General features: G+C 40.2%; 1 protein-coding gene across 1 annotated transcript in view; it reads right to left on the bottom strand.

Annotated features, from left to right (window-relative positions):
- Positions 1 to 1,728: 1,728 nt before the first annotated feature.
- snx19b (sorting nexin 19b) overlaps positions 1,729 to 15,519 on the bottom strand; it is a gene marked incomplete at both ends in the record, with an annotated part of 31,711 nt that continues 17,920 nt past the window's right edge. The window contains 3 exons of the mRNA XM_083885978.1: positions 1,729 to 1,852; positions 2,787 to 2,874; positions 3,633 to 3,817. Coding sequence (XP_083742104.1) covers positions 1,729 to 1,852; positions 2,787 to 2,874; positions 3,633 to 3,817 — 397 coding nt within the window. The remainder of the gene's footprint in view (positions 1,853 to 2,786; positions 2,875 to 3,632; positions 3,818 to 15,519) is intronic.

Below are 15,519 nucleotides of genomic sequence, written 5' to 3'. Positions count from 1 at the left end.
AAGTAATATAGAGAAAATATTTTTAAAAATAATAAAAAACTTTGGCAAACATAAGGATGCGGAGGAGAAACGTGACAGGAAAAACAGCAACAGTGCCAATCACTCAGGTGACGTTGGCCTCGACATGGACACAAATACGAGCTGAGACCACCAGACCAAACAAAGCATACACTTCCAGACTGTTTCCACCAAGAAGGAGAGTAAACCAAACACACTCCAACACACAGTGAGTCAGCGGCTACAGTTCTGCAGGTAGATTGAAATTTGGAGCAAATGATTTTTAGTTTTTAATTCCACAATTTGGCCTATGTGTACAAAAGACACATTTGTAAACAACAAGAAAACTGAGTAAACTCTCAGATCCAATGAAATCAGTAATGACATGACGACACACAGACACTGTGGAAAAAAAGTGTGTTTTTGTTTTATTTATCTCATCTTCCTTACACTTTCCACAGGTGTGTTTAATATTGTGAGGAATTTTTGCTAATGGCTGCCATCTCACTGGTTTGTGTGTGTGTGTGTGTGTGTGTGTGTGTGTGTGTGTGTGTGTGTGTGTGTGTGTGTGTGTGTGTGTGTGTGTGTGTGTGTGTGTGTGTGTGTGTGTGTGTGTGTGTGTGTGTGTGATTTCTGCAAATGTGGATGATTAACAACATATTTGCATTTCCATTAGTGTTAAATGTCACCGCAAGGCATCTCTGAACACCGGGTTTGGTCGACTGGATCACAATCAATCCTCAATGTGTCTGGACTGCAGTTACACTGACATTCGCTCCAACACACATCTGATCGCAATCCCATCACCAAAAACACATTTTAACGTTGGCTGTAAACGAGGTACTGTGTATGACACCCATAACTAAACTCCAGACGAATGAGAATGTTTCAGCATGGATGGTGAAGAGGGAGAAAGAGAGAATCTGCTTCTATATACTGATATAACATTTTCAGGTTTGTTGTTAAACAGTGTTTGCCAGTTCACTGTTTTACAGTGGCCTACAAAAAAGTTATTGAATGGATCTTGGCCAAAACCAGATATTCCATGCTGTACCTGGTTTTGTGAGGCCTAGTTCTCCTGTTATTTAGATATTAACCACACTGTGGAGCCTATTAAAGGAACCTACCTGGAACGCCAGTAAAATATGTTACAACCAACAAAATCTTCACCACAACACACATATGTACATTTTCCTACATTTCCTACACCGGTTTGACAAATCCCTACCAGAGACCTATGTACCCCTCAGGAAGGCTCATATTTAAAAACAACAACCAGAGGAAAAGTGCATACTGGGTTTAGAAACTGTGACGTTAAATATCTGTGTTCTCCAGATTGGGCCAACATTTGTGAGGTCTTTTACACAGAGCCCGTAGGGGTGAAGGTTCAGGCAGAGTGTAAAACCATCTGAGATGAGTTAAGTCAACGCTTTGCCAGAAGAGGCTGCATGGAGACAGTGGATGATGCCCTACTATGTTTGGCTCTATACAGTACATCCCACACACGAGTGTGTTCATATAGGACACCATATTCAAAGGACTTATGTCAATATCATTACCAGAATCACCTCAACAGAAAATATTCAGTCCTACCAGAAACTTTTCTCACAGACTGATGACAGAATCCGAGCAGCGACTCTGTCACGCCGCTGTTCAGCATCTCATCACTTGTGTACGGATGATGAAGAAAATTAAAGCTGGTTTTGCAGGGTGATCTTGAGGGTTGTCTCGTCATGCCAACATTTTTTCTGGATTCTTAGAGAGGGTTTGCAGCAGCCTCCGCTGGAAGTCTTCCTCAGGTAGTTCAGGAATCAGGAACTCCAACAGGACATCAAATAACGAGTAGACCAGGTGTCTGAGAGAACAGGACCAGTATATTTTTACATTGATTATTTAAAATGACACCGAGCTATGTGAAAGTCAAATTAATACATTTACAAACAGAGCACTATTGGATGTTCTTCTACAGAAATCTGCATGCAGGTCCTTTCAGTGAACAAGTCGCTAATCCAGCACCAGTGACAACTGCCTACTCTGCAAAGAAACCTAAAAATTCAAAGTGTCGAAAAGAGATTTGGACAATAACACAATAACATTTGTCAATATTGGCGGAGAGTTTAAGAGATGGAGCAATTCTCTCAGGACAACCTGCAGATGAATTTCAACAAGTAGTATAGCAAACTGTACATATTTTAGAGATGGCACATACATGTATTGAGCGTTCCCACTCGATAGAGCTTGACAAAATGTGATTGAACATCACATCACTATTAATACTGTTTGACTTTGTGTAGAAGTGTGTCTGAACAAACTCGGTAACCATCAAATCAAGTTTTAATGAAAGTAAATGTGGGAAAAGCAAAGTTTTCTCACCCATGGTAAAAATCAGGATGGGAGGAAACATCTGTAAACCATTTTGGACCTCTTCGGCCGCTGTTTAAACAACAGTTTAAGACTAAACAACACTTAAGTCAACAGACTGTTGTTTAGTAGAGGAACGAGTCTGCACTGTATGATGCCACACGAGTCTGTTTCCGTCTGTGTGCAACGGAGCTCTCACACACTGCCTGACAACTTGATGAGATACATGTGCTTGTTAACACACCAGTATCTCAATTAGCAAACAATATGGCTGTATACAAAGCATGCAGGGACATTCAAGAGGCTCTCGTTTTGACACGAGAGAGGACATGACCTGTGAAGTACGTGAAGGTTAAGAAAGATTGTATTTCCAAGGAGGCCATTTCATGTACATGTACTGCATAGTACAAACGATCTAGTATGTTTACCTATTAATGTAGGGGTTCTGGAGAGAGTCCAGTGCAGTCTGCCAGCAGATTTTGTACTTGTCTGAGCCCAACATATCTGAAACCACATCTGTAACAACAAAAGCACATGGAGAATTATAGTAACACTGCAAAACTGTCTGTTGTGTCTGTGCATCTTAAAATACACTGTACAACAGAACCTTGTACTTGTATTTTATTTTACAAAATTAATGCTGAGTTTGCATGTTCTCCAGGCATCAGTAGAGCTGTCCCTACAAGCTAAAAGCTCAGATCTTCATAGACTTTGTATGAACTTCCCACGCTATGATGTGAGGCTATAGTTAAGTGTCTAAAATTAGTTGTACCTAATGTCCCCGCTGACAGCCAAGTTTTCACTGTGTGTCTCATATGGGTTATAGATGCAAGGGGGGGGGGGGTGCATGCCTCAGAGTTTGCAATAATATGAACTATCCCTTTTTAGAGAAATCAGATGCTTCACAATATAATTGTGTGTATGTCTGTGTTCTTGAACTTGCGGCATACTGAGGACCAGCGAGGGTTTTTAACCAACAAAGTGAGGTCATTTTTACGAAATGAGGACATTTTAACAGTGGTCCTCAATTTGGTACAAAAATCAGCTTTCCAGCCCTGGTGTTACACACACTTGCTCTGGGGCTCCACCTGCAGACATTTTATGGTACTGCACCCAGTAGTTCTTTATAGATAGTAGATATTTATAATTGTGTTGATTTATAAAGTGGATATGCTGGTCCTCACTTTGTCAGCACTTTTACCCCGTCCTCAGTATGCCACAAGTACAAGAGTGTGTGTGTATGTATGTGTGTGTGTGTGTGTGTGTGTGTGTACCTGGTAGGAGTCTCATCAGACAGTATAAAGCTTGTTGCCGGGTGATGTCCTTCTGCTGCTGGCTGCGTTCAAGTCGAGGTGATGTAGGCAGAGTTCCACCTGGCCACACAGCCTCCTGGATGACCTGCAGGTACAACACCCAGTACCTTTTGGACATCAGGTTGGCTACACCTACATCAAGCCACCTGAAGTTTAAAAACACACAACAGTAGTTAGATGCCTGGGATATATCCCATGCCTGAATATTAGGACTCTGAGCAGCCTATGTTCAGCCCTAAGCCCTCTGATGTGATTTGGTGATGTGAAGTACTTTGGAACATGTATGAATTGATCTAGAAGTGTTGACTGTTGGAAGGAGGGTGATGATAAACAAAACTGACAATAGAGGACTAGACGGAGTTCATTTTAAACTTGGTGAGTTTATAATGTGCGTAAAAAAGAATTGCAAATACACCAACATTTTTTTTGTGTTTCTTTTTAAATTGTATACAGAGTTGCCCTTTATTTTTGATCTGAAAATATAAATTTGCAATGAAGAAAAATAGGTCTTGTTGAGCTATTGCACCAATCCCCTGCAAAATATGTAAGCAGATCTGGGTGGATTTGAATGCTCTCTGCATCAAAGTGTATCTCATGTGAAGAAAGAATGACCTTGGCAACAGTTGGTTAACCCCTCAACTTCATAGTCCCACAAGATACACAGCAAGTTCAGAGTTATGACCTCTTTATCCTGCCTGACCCATGTAGTACTGACCGAGCAATCCTTTTAAACGGAGCCCACGCCTCACTGCATTCCCACACAGATTTGAAACTCGGGTTCAGCAGAGGAGTCCAGTGGATAGCTCAGTCTGGAAATGATCTCAAGCTGAGCCCTTTTCCTAAAGTATTTCACATAACTGCTGGACTTAAGGTCTTGTGATAATAAACTCAATAGACTGTGTGCAGTTGGGAGAGTTTGACCCTTGGGCTCTGACCTGACCTTTTCCTCAACCTAAATTTACCATGTGACGAGTGGAAACAATCCAGACTAGAGGAGGTTATTTAAAACCCAAAGTAAAAGCTAAAAACAACATAAGTGTAGCTAAAGCATTCAAACATTGTAAAGGTCAAGCTTATGAAGATACTATATGTGACATTTACAAGTTGGCAGTTGTCTGAATGACGACACAGTAACTAATTAGATGCAAAATAATGACGTAAGAGACCATTTAAAGATCATTTTAGATGCTGTTAGTTTTCCAGGACTTTTAGACACACTAAAATGTTTAATACTGTGCAGATGCTGTTTCGCAACAGTGTTCAGAACTTCAGAGACATGTTAAAAAGGACCAGGGACCTTCCTCTGGGCTTAATGTTCTGCTAAATGTTTGCTCACTTCATGTGGGCCCTAATAAAGTTATTTCATTAGCCTACACTGGAGATTTACCACTGTGCTGCACTCAGAGAGGATTTGGATGGACAAATTATGCCAGCCACTATTGTTTGGTTGCCACAGTTATTTCCATTCCTTGGTGTTTTATACTGGTGGAAGACACGCCAAATCCTTCATACTTATGTGTTTTTGATTTTGCAATTTGTACAACTATAGAGGATAAACAGGCGTGATTAATATTAATCAATTTGCAGCATGGTCCATAAGAGCGCTGAAGATTTATTCCATATGCTTAATTTTTTAAACAAACAAATGCCACAGCTCTTGAACAGTCTTCAATAGTATTTGTCATTTTTGATAGCATAATAAAATCTATGTGGGACTACTGGTATATTTAAAGCCTTGTAGTCCCAGTAGTCCAGTGTCACTTGGCCACTCCTATTGACTACAATCTCAGATTGAGTATTTCAACTCATAAGAGTCATGGAGCATGGCAGAGTGGTGGTCAATATGCGTGACCAGTACATAGACGCTCCTTATGGTCTGGTCAATAAAAGGGCACACCAAAATGTGGACTTTTGTCACTTGTCAATATGCCACAGATGTCACAAATCATGAGGGAGCGTGCCATTGGCATGCTGAGTGCTGGGTTGAGCGTTACAGTTGTGGCAACACAACTGAATGTGCATCATTCCACTGTGCCCGGCCACGTGTTACCACGCCTGCTCAGGACCGGTACATGCGGCTCCAGCACCTCTGTGATTGGTTCCGCCTAACCCTAACCCTTCAGCGCAGACAGTCAGGAACCGCCTGCGGGAGGTGAATCTCCGAGCACGTTGAACACACCAGGGTCTCGACCTCACAGCAGCCCAGCAGAAATTGATCACAATGCTTGCAAATTAAAGCCACTTTATTGAAAAGTTTGTACTGTTATTTTTTGGATAATTACTCTGTTTTGTCACATAGCTGTATAAAGTGTTTTTTAGTCTTTTTAATCTGTCATTTAAACGCTGTTGGCACAATTATAAGGGGCACTGCTGGGTTCAGTGTCTTGCCCAAGGACACTACAAGGACATACAGAATGAGTAGCTTGGAATCAAATCAATGGCTTTTGGTTTAGTAGGTAATGCGGTCCATTTACTGAGCCACAGCGGCCCCCAGATTGTGTATGTGTTTGTTAGCGCCTGTTTATCTGTTCATGTTTAAAACCTTTATGTTTGACATATTGGTCACAACTGTAACTATTTATATTTCTGCAGTGTTAGCGCCCCCTGCATTACAGGTATTTAGTTTTGGTACTGTTATTTAAATGACACAACAACTTCAATGATGACTGATTTGCTATATATTCAGTTTTGTTACTTCACTAATGTTGTCGTTCAATCTGGATCTTTAGTGAAAACAGAAAATTAGAGGGCGCAATGAAGAGCTCTGGTGAAGACATAATTAAAAGTAATTGGTGTCTATGTAGTACTTATCTACTGTGTAATGTTTGGCTTTTCGGGAAATCCTCTAAATAAGGTACGTCTTTTAGTTTTTACAGTCTTTCCAGGAAAGACTCCACAAATGCAATATCAGTGTTGCATAAAGAGGAGAGTTTCACACTGATTATTATTTAACAAGGGAAATCAATTTTGTAAAAACATAATTATGATGATTAGACTGGGGATCAACCATGTCTAAATGAATAGCAAAGTATACAATACATAAATAACTGGAGTCCTGTTGCATTTGAAAGCTATACGTGTGAACCTGTATATTTAATGATTACAAGACAGTTTTTGCAGTAGTAACTTTGCTTGGATGCATGTGCCATGTGAGCTATGACACATAATGACACACATGACATAGTCGTAATCACATCATCTTGTTGCACCCATTTATGCAAGAATGAAGAGAGGAAACATCATTTCTGTGCTATATGCACAAACAGCTAATGAGAAGCAAATACTCATTCAACATCTCAGTTTGTGTTTGTTGAAAAGAGATTTTGTGGAGGTGAAGTCATAAGTTGACTAAACAGTGTGCAGATTCTACTTGATTCACTCAGTTGCATCCTGCTGGGTAGTAAACACTAATTAGTCCGTCATCTGCAAAAATCGGGCTGATGTCAAGAAACACAAACAAACTCCTAGACCAGGAACCCTGTTGTATCATGTCATACCTCCTACCTTTCCCAGCCCACATGGCCAGTCTATTTCCAATACCACTGCCAAAAAAAAAAAAAAAGGTTTTTAATGTTTCAATCGTGTTATAGAATTCAGGTATTTTCATGGGGAACAAAAGCGCGTACGACGGGCAAAATAAATCGAAGAAATAACCAAGCTTCAGTGAATCCTGCTTTATACTCTGACACTTTAAAATGTGTTAATTTCCCACTCAACACTTTCCTCTCATGTCACACACATGGAGAATGTTCTTGTGTTGCCGCCACTGTGATAGTTTGTTGTGTAATGAGACTGGTAGTTAATCTTCAAATGTCAGACAAAAGCATTCTCCCTGTTGCTCTTCTTATTGTTTCAGTCACCTCTGTTTCTGGTGAACTTTCCTCCCAGTAAAGGTATGTGCGAAATCTCTTCTTTGTCAAGCATTTCAACATTTCTCTCACACCCATCTAGTATGAAAAACAAGAAGCAACGTAGCACAGATATAGATACTAATAACCATAAGGATCAGGATGATAACAAGGTAACTGATAATCAGCTGGAGGTGTGTGGTTACACACCTGAAACCTTTCACTGGAGCATGAATTGAAGACATTGTTTATGAAAATTGTTAGTCTTTAGACTTCAATGATACCCTGCATATCTACTGACGTATCTAAAGAAACCCTGAGATTCAACTAATTACGTTGGCAGGAAAGGTCTCCCTGCAGCACCATTCAGTTAGGAATCGTACTGGGTGAGTTGGGCGAGATATTATTTGCCATCATCATCTGTTAAGAGCACCAGCATCAGCAGTAATTTTTGTCACTACCAAATTATGAAATGTGGTTAGTAATAGATGATATTCCATGGAGAGAAAAAAAAAATCTCATGACAGTTTTGATCGGCACTTGAATGTGCCAGAAAAACACGAGATCCCTGGCACTGTAAATAATACAGAAATAGAGGGGAAAAATCAGACTCCTGCAGCCCTAAAAGGTTTAAAATTACTAATCGGCATACATTATTAAAAATAATCCATTCCCCTTTCCAGAATTAAATGCTATCCAAACGAGGGTGCTAGAGGCATGATTAAGTACAACAAACATTACTTGATTATTCCAAACTTTGTGGGGTCAGTTTTTCTTCTAGCAGCCTTCATACATGTTGTGTATCCAATGTCAATGATACAGCTCTAAAAATAATAGTTCATTAGCTCGTCACTTTTACAAGAAACTGTCGTGGTAGAAGTCAGTGCCAGGCGTTCACCAAAAGCAGCTGCACTCAGACTAAGAAGCTGGGATAAAATTAGAGGTCAGTGAATATGATGAAGTGCTAATTGTCCCATGTTCACAGCCAAGCCTCACTCAGGACTGCCACAGTCATAGACTTCTAAGATTAACACTACATCTGTTTACATACAACAATATACTACTTATAGATACATTACCAACATACTGTCAACTGAATTAAATTAGCACATGTGAAAACAACATCAAGGCCAGATGTATGGGTTTCATTGGGCATTTCACTTGAATAGATTTGCTTCTCCTCCCAAAAATATGTTTTTCCATTTAAAACATCAGTGTAAAAACGGTTAAAAAAAAAAGGTTACATTTGGTCATTCTAATAATGTTAAAAGGATGTAGACTGCAATATATAGATGTGTGAGAAATGCATACAACAATTTGATTAGGATGGAAGAATGGTCAACATAAGTAAACAAAATTAACAAATAATATACATATGGTAACTAATTGAAGTGTGTTGAGTGTTACAACGCAAGGCTTAATATTCAGTTCAATGTACAGTCTCATAGATTCAAATGGAGCTCTACCATCAAAACATTTCAAGACAAGTGTGAAGGATTTAGGGGAGTAGAGAAGTTGCATATCACAACCAACTGCACTCTGGTACAACATGACAGACTTCATAGACGAGGTTTATGAAGTCTGAGGTTGAGAGCTTAACGACAAATTGTTGACATACTCATATACAATAATACACATACCCACATCCAAACAAAGAAAAATTAAATCAGCAGACTCAGTGGTCATTTCAAGCAGTCAAATTAAACAGTCAAAACTTAAATCTACATCTCTCTTGCATTGTTCATCTTTGCTAGGATGCTCTGGTCTCTGGAGATGACAGAGAATCATTATTCATAGAGGTTTACGCTATTTGCTAAAAGACTGCTACAGTGTTCAAATGCACATGCACACACACACACACACACACACACACACACACACACACACACACACACACACAATTGTAATAATGTAGCTTCCCAACTTGTTCGACTTTTGTCTAAAAAGAGTCCAAAGTCAGGTAAATGATGAAAAAGTGGCAGTGTCCACACATTAGTTACTGCTCCCAAGTAAGATCTTTTATTATCACTCCAGTGATCGGCTAGGTAACATCACCTGGTCAGTGATGAAGTTTTTTTGGGAGAAGTAACATGCAGTAACTTCTGCCAACACTTGCTTTCTAACAACCATTATGTTACCACTCAGACGCTACCTCCACCCTCACATCACCGGAGTTCCTTGAGCTGTGGCTTAATTACCAGGTCTGGAGCCAATGGCTCAAGACCACCATGGACCTCCACCACACAAATGTTCACTTCAGGAGATCTAATTATGTGACTTAAGTATTTACCATTTTGAGGACATCACCAACAACACACATCCAGACCCGCCTCCACAACTGCACCGCCCTGCCCACGTTTTAGCATTTTTCAATATGATGCAGTGGGTGGTGTTTGGCAAGGAACAGGAGGTGAAATTAGTCTAATTTGGAAAAAGGTGATGTAACTTAGTTGTTGCCATGCACCAATTTCTGTTTAGTAAAATCACAAACAGGAAGTGACGAGAAGAGTTGTGTGTTTGTTTGCTTACTGCATGTTGCCTAGCAACTGTCAATCAAATCCTGTACAACCACACCCATCGAGAGGACTGTAAAGATTTTTCCCCCCGAACTTTACTTTTTTTTATTTATTCGGCCATGAATATTTAATGTTACAAAGAAATACTTCAATCATAGGCTTTGAAACTTAACAGTAACGAGCTTAACAGTATTTGAAGGTGAATTATGAGATCGGAGAATATTTTAAACATTAAACTATGCATTGTGGTCGTTGTTCTGGGGAGCGTCTTTGTTTAAATTTCTAGACAGTGGTGACTCCAGACAGCCACAGGGCTGGTGCACAAACAGGCACAAAGCAGAATGAGATCACCAACTGTCAACATTAGGAAAAGGCGGACACAATGACAGTTGAGTGCGTTTCATCATCATCATCATCATCATCATCATCATCACATAATGGCCTACAGAGGACTAAATAGATCTCCACAGACACACACACACCAGAAGAAGCGGATCCAACACCACAGATGTGAGTGGGGAGGACATCACTGCTGTTCCTCCATTCAGGTCGTGACGCTGTTTTACAGCCATCTGCCCTGCTGTCTGAGGTCAGCCCAGTTTGTCTGTGTACGTGTGAATGTGCCCGTACGGTACTGGGATGCTTCATGGTATCTCATTTCCCCCGTGGCTGGTCAACACACGGACACGGCGTTACAGCCTTGAGTCACAATTTACTCGCATGATCTGGCCCACAGAGATTGACATTAATGTCTTGGCTCTTATCATGTCACATTAATACCAAAAGTGACATACGTAACAACATACAAGTGCAACAAGTGCAAGCAAAAACACTCGGCTAATTAGAGCTGACAAATGCAAAGTAAGTCTATACGGTCTGGTGCGTTATTGTTAACATGCGAAAGTTCCGTTTTCCACCTGTGGCTTAAAACAAACAAAGCATTTAAAGTGAAGCCAGATACATAATTTCTGTAACTGCGGGTCTGCAGAAGTCGGATATGGGCTGCGTGCTGGTGTCTTCTTCTATAGCAGCTTGCATCCGCAATGCTGCATTACTGCCATCTCCTGGAATTTGAAAACACCAGAACTACCCAGTCCATCATCATCTTTATGGTCTCTTCAGTCTCATCCTCTTCTCATCCTGTCCTCATATTGTTCTCCATACCATGGCCAGGATGGTACACACATAGCGTGTGCAGACATACATAAGCAACTGTGTGTATGATGCAGACCGCATGCATGTGTAGTGCAGCACTTTTCAGTTAAGATGATGGCATGCACTTATTTTGGTTGAGGATGAGTCAACAAACAAGATGGCAACCATGGACCTTTGCTTTAGGTTATGCAAGGTTAGGGCTGGGCGATATATAAAAATTCACGACGATAATCAACGTCATTTTGCCATTATCGATATATTCGATAATTCAAGAAAAAAAAAAAAACGTTGTTTTTGGCTGCGACTTTTTTTTGTGAAAAGTGACTAGTGAGAAATCTCCCGACTCTTTCTGGTGTTATTGGAGACTTTTGTGGTGTTTGGTTCACATGCCTATATCAGGCAAATGTTCAATTATGCAAATTAGGCGATGGCGTCATTTAACAACTTCGAACTTATCGTTCGTTTAAAGTTATCAACATGAGCTGCTCAATATATCGTGATATTGATTTGAGGCCATATGCCTATGCAAGGTTATTGCTCAAACAATACAAGGACATACAGGTGGGGAAAATCGGAAAGTAACTCTTTTAGAGTCACTCTAATGCATATGAGTGGATCACATACAGTAGGTACACAAAATGTCACCAATCTGGTCTATCAGTCTGGTCCTTTGTGAAACGTTTCGCAGATGTTTGTGTCCTCATTACTGGCCTTTTTGAAGATACTGTACTGATCATAAAGGGAAAAGAATAATAGTATATTAGGCTGATTTAGCAGTGACGTACACATAGCATTTGATGACTATACCCGAGACTGCTTGGGTGAAAAACATGCTGCTCTCACGAAAGAATACAGGGACCTCGCCAGTTATTCTCTCTGCTAGTGATTACTCGAGCTCCTCTGCCGGGCCTGCCAGGAAAGAGGCGTTTACAGTGCAGGTGACATACTATAATCTGGAGAGGAAAATCCCCTCAAGCGTTGCACTGGAGTTTCCAAAGGTACACAAGCAGCAATGGTAGGGAGTAGGCAGTGCCAGTCCAATATGAACTCAGGGGAAGATCACTGAGTGAGTTTGAGACGGAACAAACATTGCGTCTGTCTAGTTATTTAAGTCACAGGGTGAAATTACTTACATTCACATCACTGTGCAAACTGACCTTGGCTAGATATCAATGAGCAAATTTTATGACATTAATAAAGCTACATTTTTGAAAATTAAATTGACATTTGTATTGACACTTTTTGCAGCACAAAACTTTAACTATATGGAAATTCCAGCATTTGTGCATATTTTTCTATTTTAGAAAAGGGTATAAAACACTTGGGGGCTTATTTGTGCCAATACTGAGCCTCTGGATATGTTTAACATGGCAGGTGCTTGACATTTAGAGTTATTGGTGCTAAAATAAGCACTGATCACCACTAGATATTAATTTATTTTATTCCTTCTGAGCCCTGTTACATTTTAGGAAATAGAGAGAGCACTCAAAGAGCACACATTTCTGCCAAGGTCGCTCGTTTTCTCATAGTGTCAACATGGATAAAGATCCTGATTTCAAACAAACCGCACGGAAAGTGTGACCTATATGAGGTACTTTCTTCCCCAAACAATACTGACATTTTAGCCATTTCTAATAAAAAAGACTGTTAAGTCCCCTATATTACAAGGTAAACCACTGTTTTTCCAAATCCATGTCCAGATCATCCCAAAATTCTGCCCTTTACTTTTTCAGTTATGCTGCACAGACCAACATGGCCAACTACCTCCCTCGCAATGCTAGAGCGAGCAACAAATCCATTCCTTATTCAGATCTGCTCCAGTTCAAAGGTTTTCGCATAGGCCTTACCCCATCCCTCCACAAATTTCATGGACATTCGTTCAGAGGTTTTTGAGTGATTTGTTAACAGACAAACAGACAGACTCATGCCACCTCAGACAACCCTAGTAGGAGGTAATGAGTCAGACTTGTGTCCATATTGATTCCAATTTTTACAAAATTTCCAGAAAACAATTTATTGTGTTTTATTTTTACCTTCCATGACGTAACTGCAGAAGAATAGACTGTAACTAGACAACATACTTAAAACAAAGGCTGTCAAACAAGAAACCACATCGAAAACAATCGATGGAAATTTGACATTCCTGCTTGTTTTTAACGTATCGATGGGACAAACACTACTCAGTTTGTCAGTCCATGTATATCTGATGTGGAACGCAAGGTTGACTCATGTCTGAGTCACTCTCTTCCTGGACATAATGATTAATGTGCAAAGTCAAAAAAAGTTCTACATTTTTAGAATTTGTTTCATTGTGTTTGTTGTGCACAAGTAAAATATGTGCATAAAAACAAATATAAACACATTAAAAGGATATTCTAATTATTTGCAAGATATATATTAGTTTGACTAGCTATCTACAGTTACTTTATTCTATTTCGTGTACAACCTTAATTCAGTGGGCCTCTATTAGCATCTCATGCCATTAGAATGTTCTGGAACAGGTGCTGTGTACTTTCTGCATTGATAAGCATACACACTAACTCTCACAAACTGTTTGAATCAAGTCTGAATCAACTGATTAGCTTCACAACTCTGTGGCTCAGCTCCAACAATCAACATTCCAGATAAAGAGGAGATGCTTTGAATACTTGGCAGAAAGTCAATGTGTGATCCAAGAAAATTCAAATGCGTGATAATCAGCTGACCTGGCCTAAAACTAAGAGTGTGTTGGACTCTGCTGGGGTTTATTTTAGTTGCCATTTATGGTGAACTCACACAAGCATAACAAGGTCACGTTTGAGCTAAAATAAGCTTACAGCCTGTTTTCAACCGACGTTGTGCAATATGACTGCACAAGTAAATCTCTGGAGACAGAAGATGAACCAGTACTACGGAGACAAATCTGAGTCTGTGGGCTCAGGTGAGGGCTGAGGACGTGTTTCAACAGACACAGCCTAGAAGAGGCCACAGGGTCACTGCATGACTATATACTACAGTATATGCTACTGATGTAAGACACTGTATTTATCAAGTTCACTTGCTAAGCAAACATCCCTAAAAAGCACTTAAGCACTTGTCCATGTAACTTTAACAAGTGTGCAGACAATCATGACCCATATTATCTTGCATGTCTTGCCATGAAGGGATTTAAATCTTTCAACATGAAGGAAGAATCGGCTCAGAGGCTGAAGGAATAAGTTTGTTTTATAAATTTCAAAAGAAGTGACCTTTAGGGTCATCTCAAGGGGACTTTATGATTACAGAGGTCGATAGGAATACAAAAGAAACTGCAGACAACTATCTAGGAATGATGAAAGTTCATTTATAGTTCAAAAATCTCTGCTGGTGTAGATAAGTAAGTATTCCCTGTGAATCTGATGGATATGAAAACATTTTACAGCAACAACATAGAATGAACCACTCAGGCTGAATGATCCTGCTTTAGGGAGCACATTTGAAGTAGTCTCACAGGAACAGCTTGTCCAAGGACCTCATGCTCTCTCCCTCTCCGTGAAAGGCTGGGAGACAGTCTGCACCATTACGTAACAAGAGGCATCTTTCACACTATTCTGCTTCCCACAAATGCCATAGTCCATCATGTGTAGCTCATCCGTCTGACCTCCAGAAGTATCAGCCTTGCAATGATTTCCTGCTGACAAAAGACAATTGCAGCTTCCTCGCAGGGTCCTCTGTTTGCACCTCGTTCTTGGCCCCAGGACCCATATGTCAAGACACAGCACAAGCGTAGAGAAAAGCACAACACAAGACTCTTATATCACCTCCTCGCTATGAAAACAACCAGATGTGTTAAATCCTCCTGAGCTGAAGAGAGAGCTCTGTTTTGGGTCCAATCATTCAGAAGACGTACTGGATTCCCCATATTGCTGTCACTGAGAATCAGTAGGACTTCACACAGTAACAAGGCATGAGGTCTGCTGTTGTGTTCAGACTGTTAGAAAAATTATCTGTGACACTTGATGTACCAAATAAAACACTATGTCCACAAGAATAAATTCTTGAACAGCCACTACTAAAGTAAAAACTGCACTTAAATAGTCATCTTTGGAGGTGAACACCTGCTAATACATATTCATGTTCATGATATCAGACCAGAGTGCCTGAACCAAGTATTTTCTCTCTGTGGTGGCCAACCTACAGCAGACAACCAAGCAATTGACCCCCTTTAAAGAGGTAAACATCAGTCCATATGGATCTGCTCAGCACTTGACACCAGCATAGAGCAAGCTGTCTGAGCTGTAATGTTAATGTTAGGCTTTTTCAATGATGACTAACAGGCTACTGTTACCCAACATGAGAAAAGTGAAACCC

This window comes from Microchirus variegatus, assembly GCF_963457635.1.
Source record: "Microchirus variegatus genome assembly, chromosome: 3".
Taxonomy (NCBI): domain Eukaryota; kingdom Metazoa; phylum Chordata; class Actinopteri; order Pleuronectiformes; family Soleidae; genus Microchirus; species Microchirus variegatus.
The sequence above is the reverse complement of the archived record's forward strand: the minus strand, read 5'-3'. Positions and strand labels throughout refer to the sequence as shown.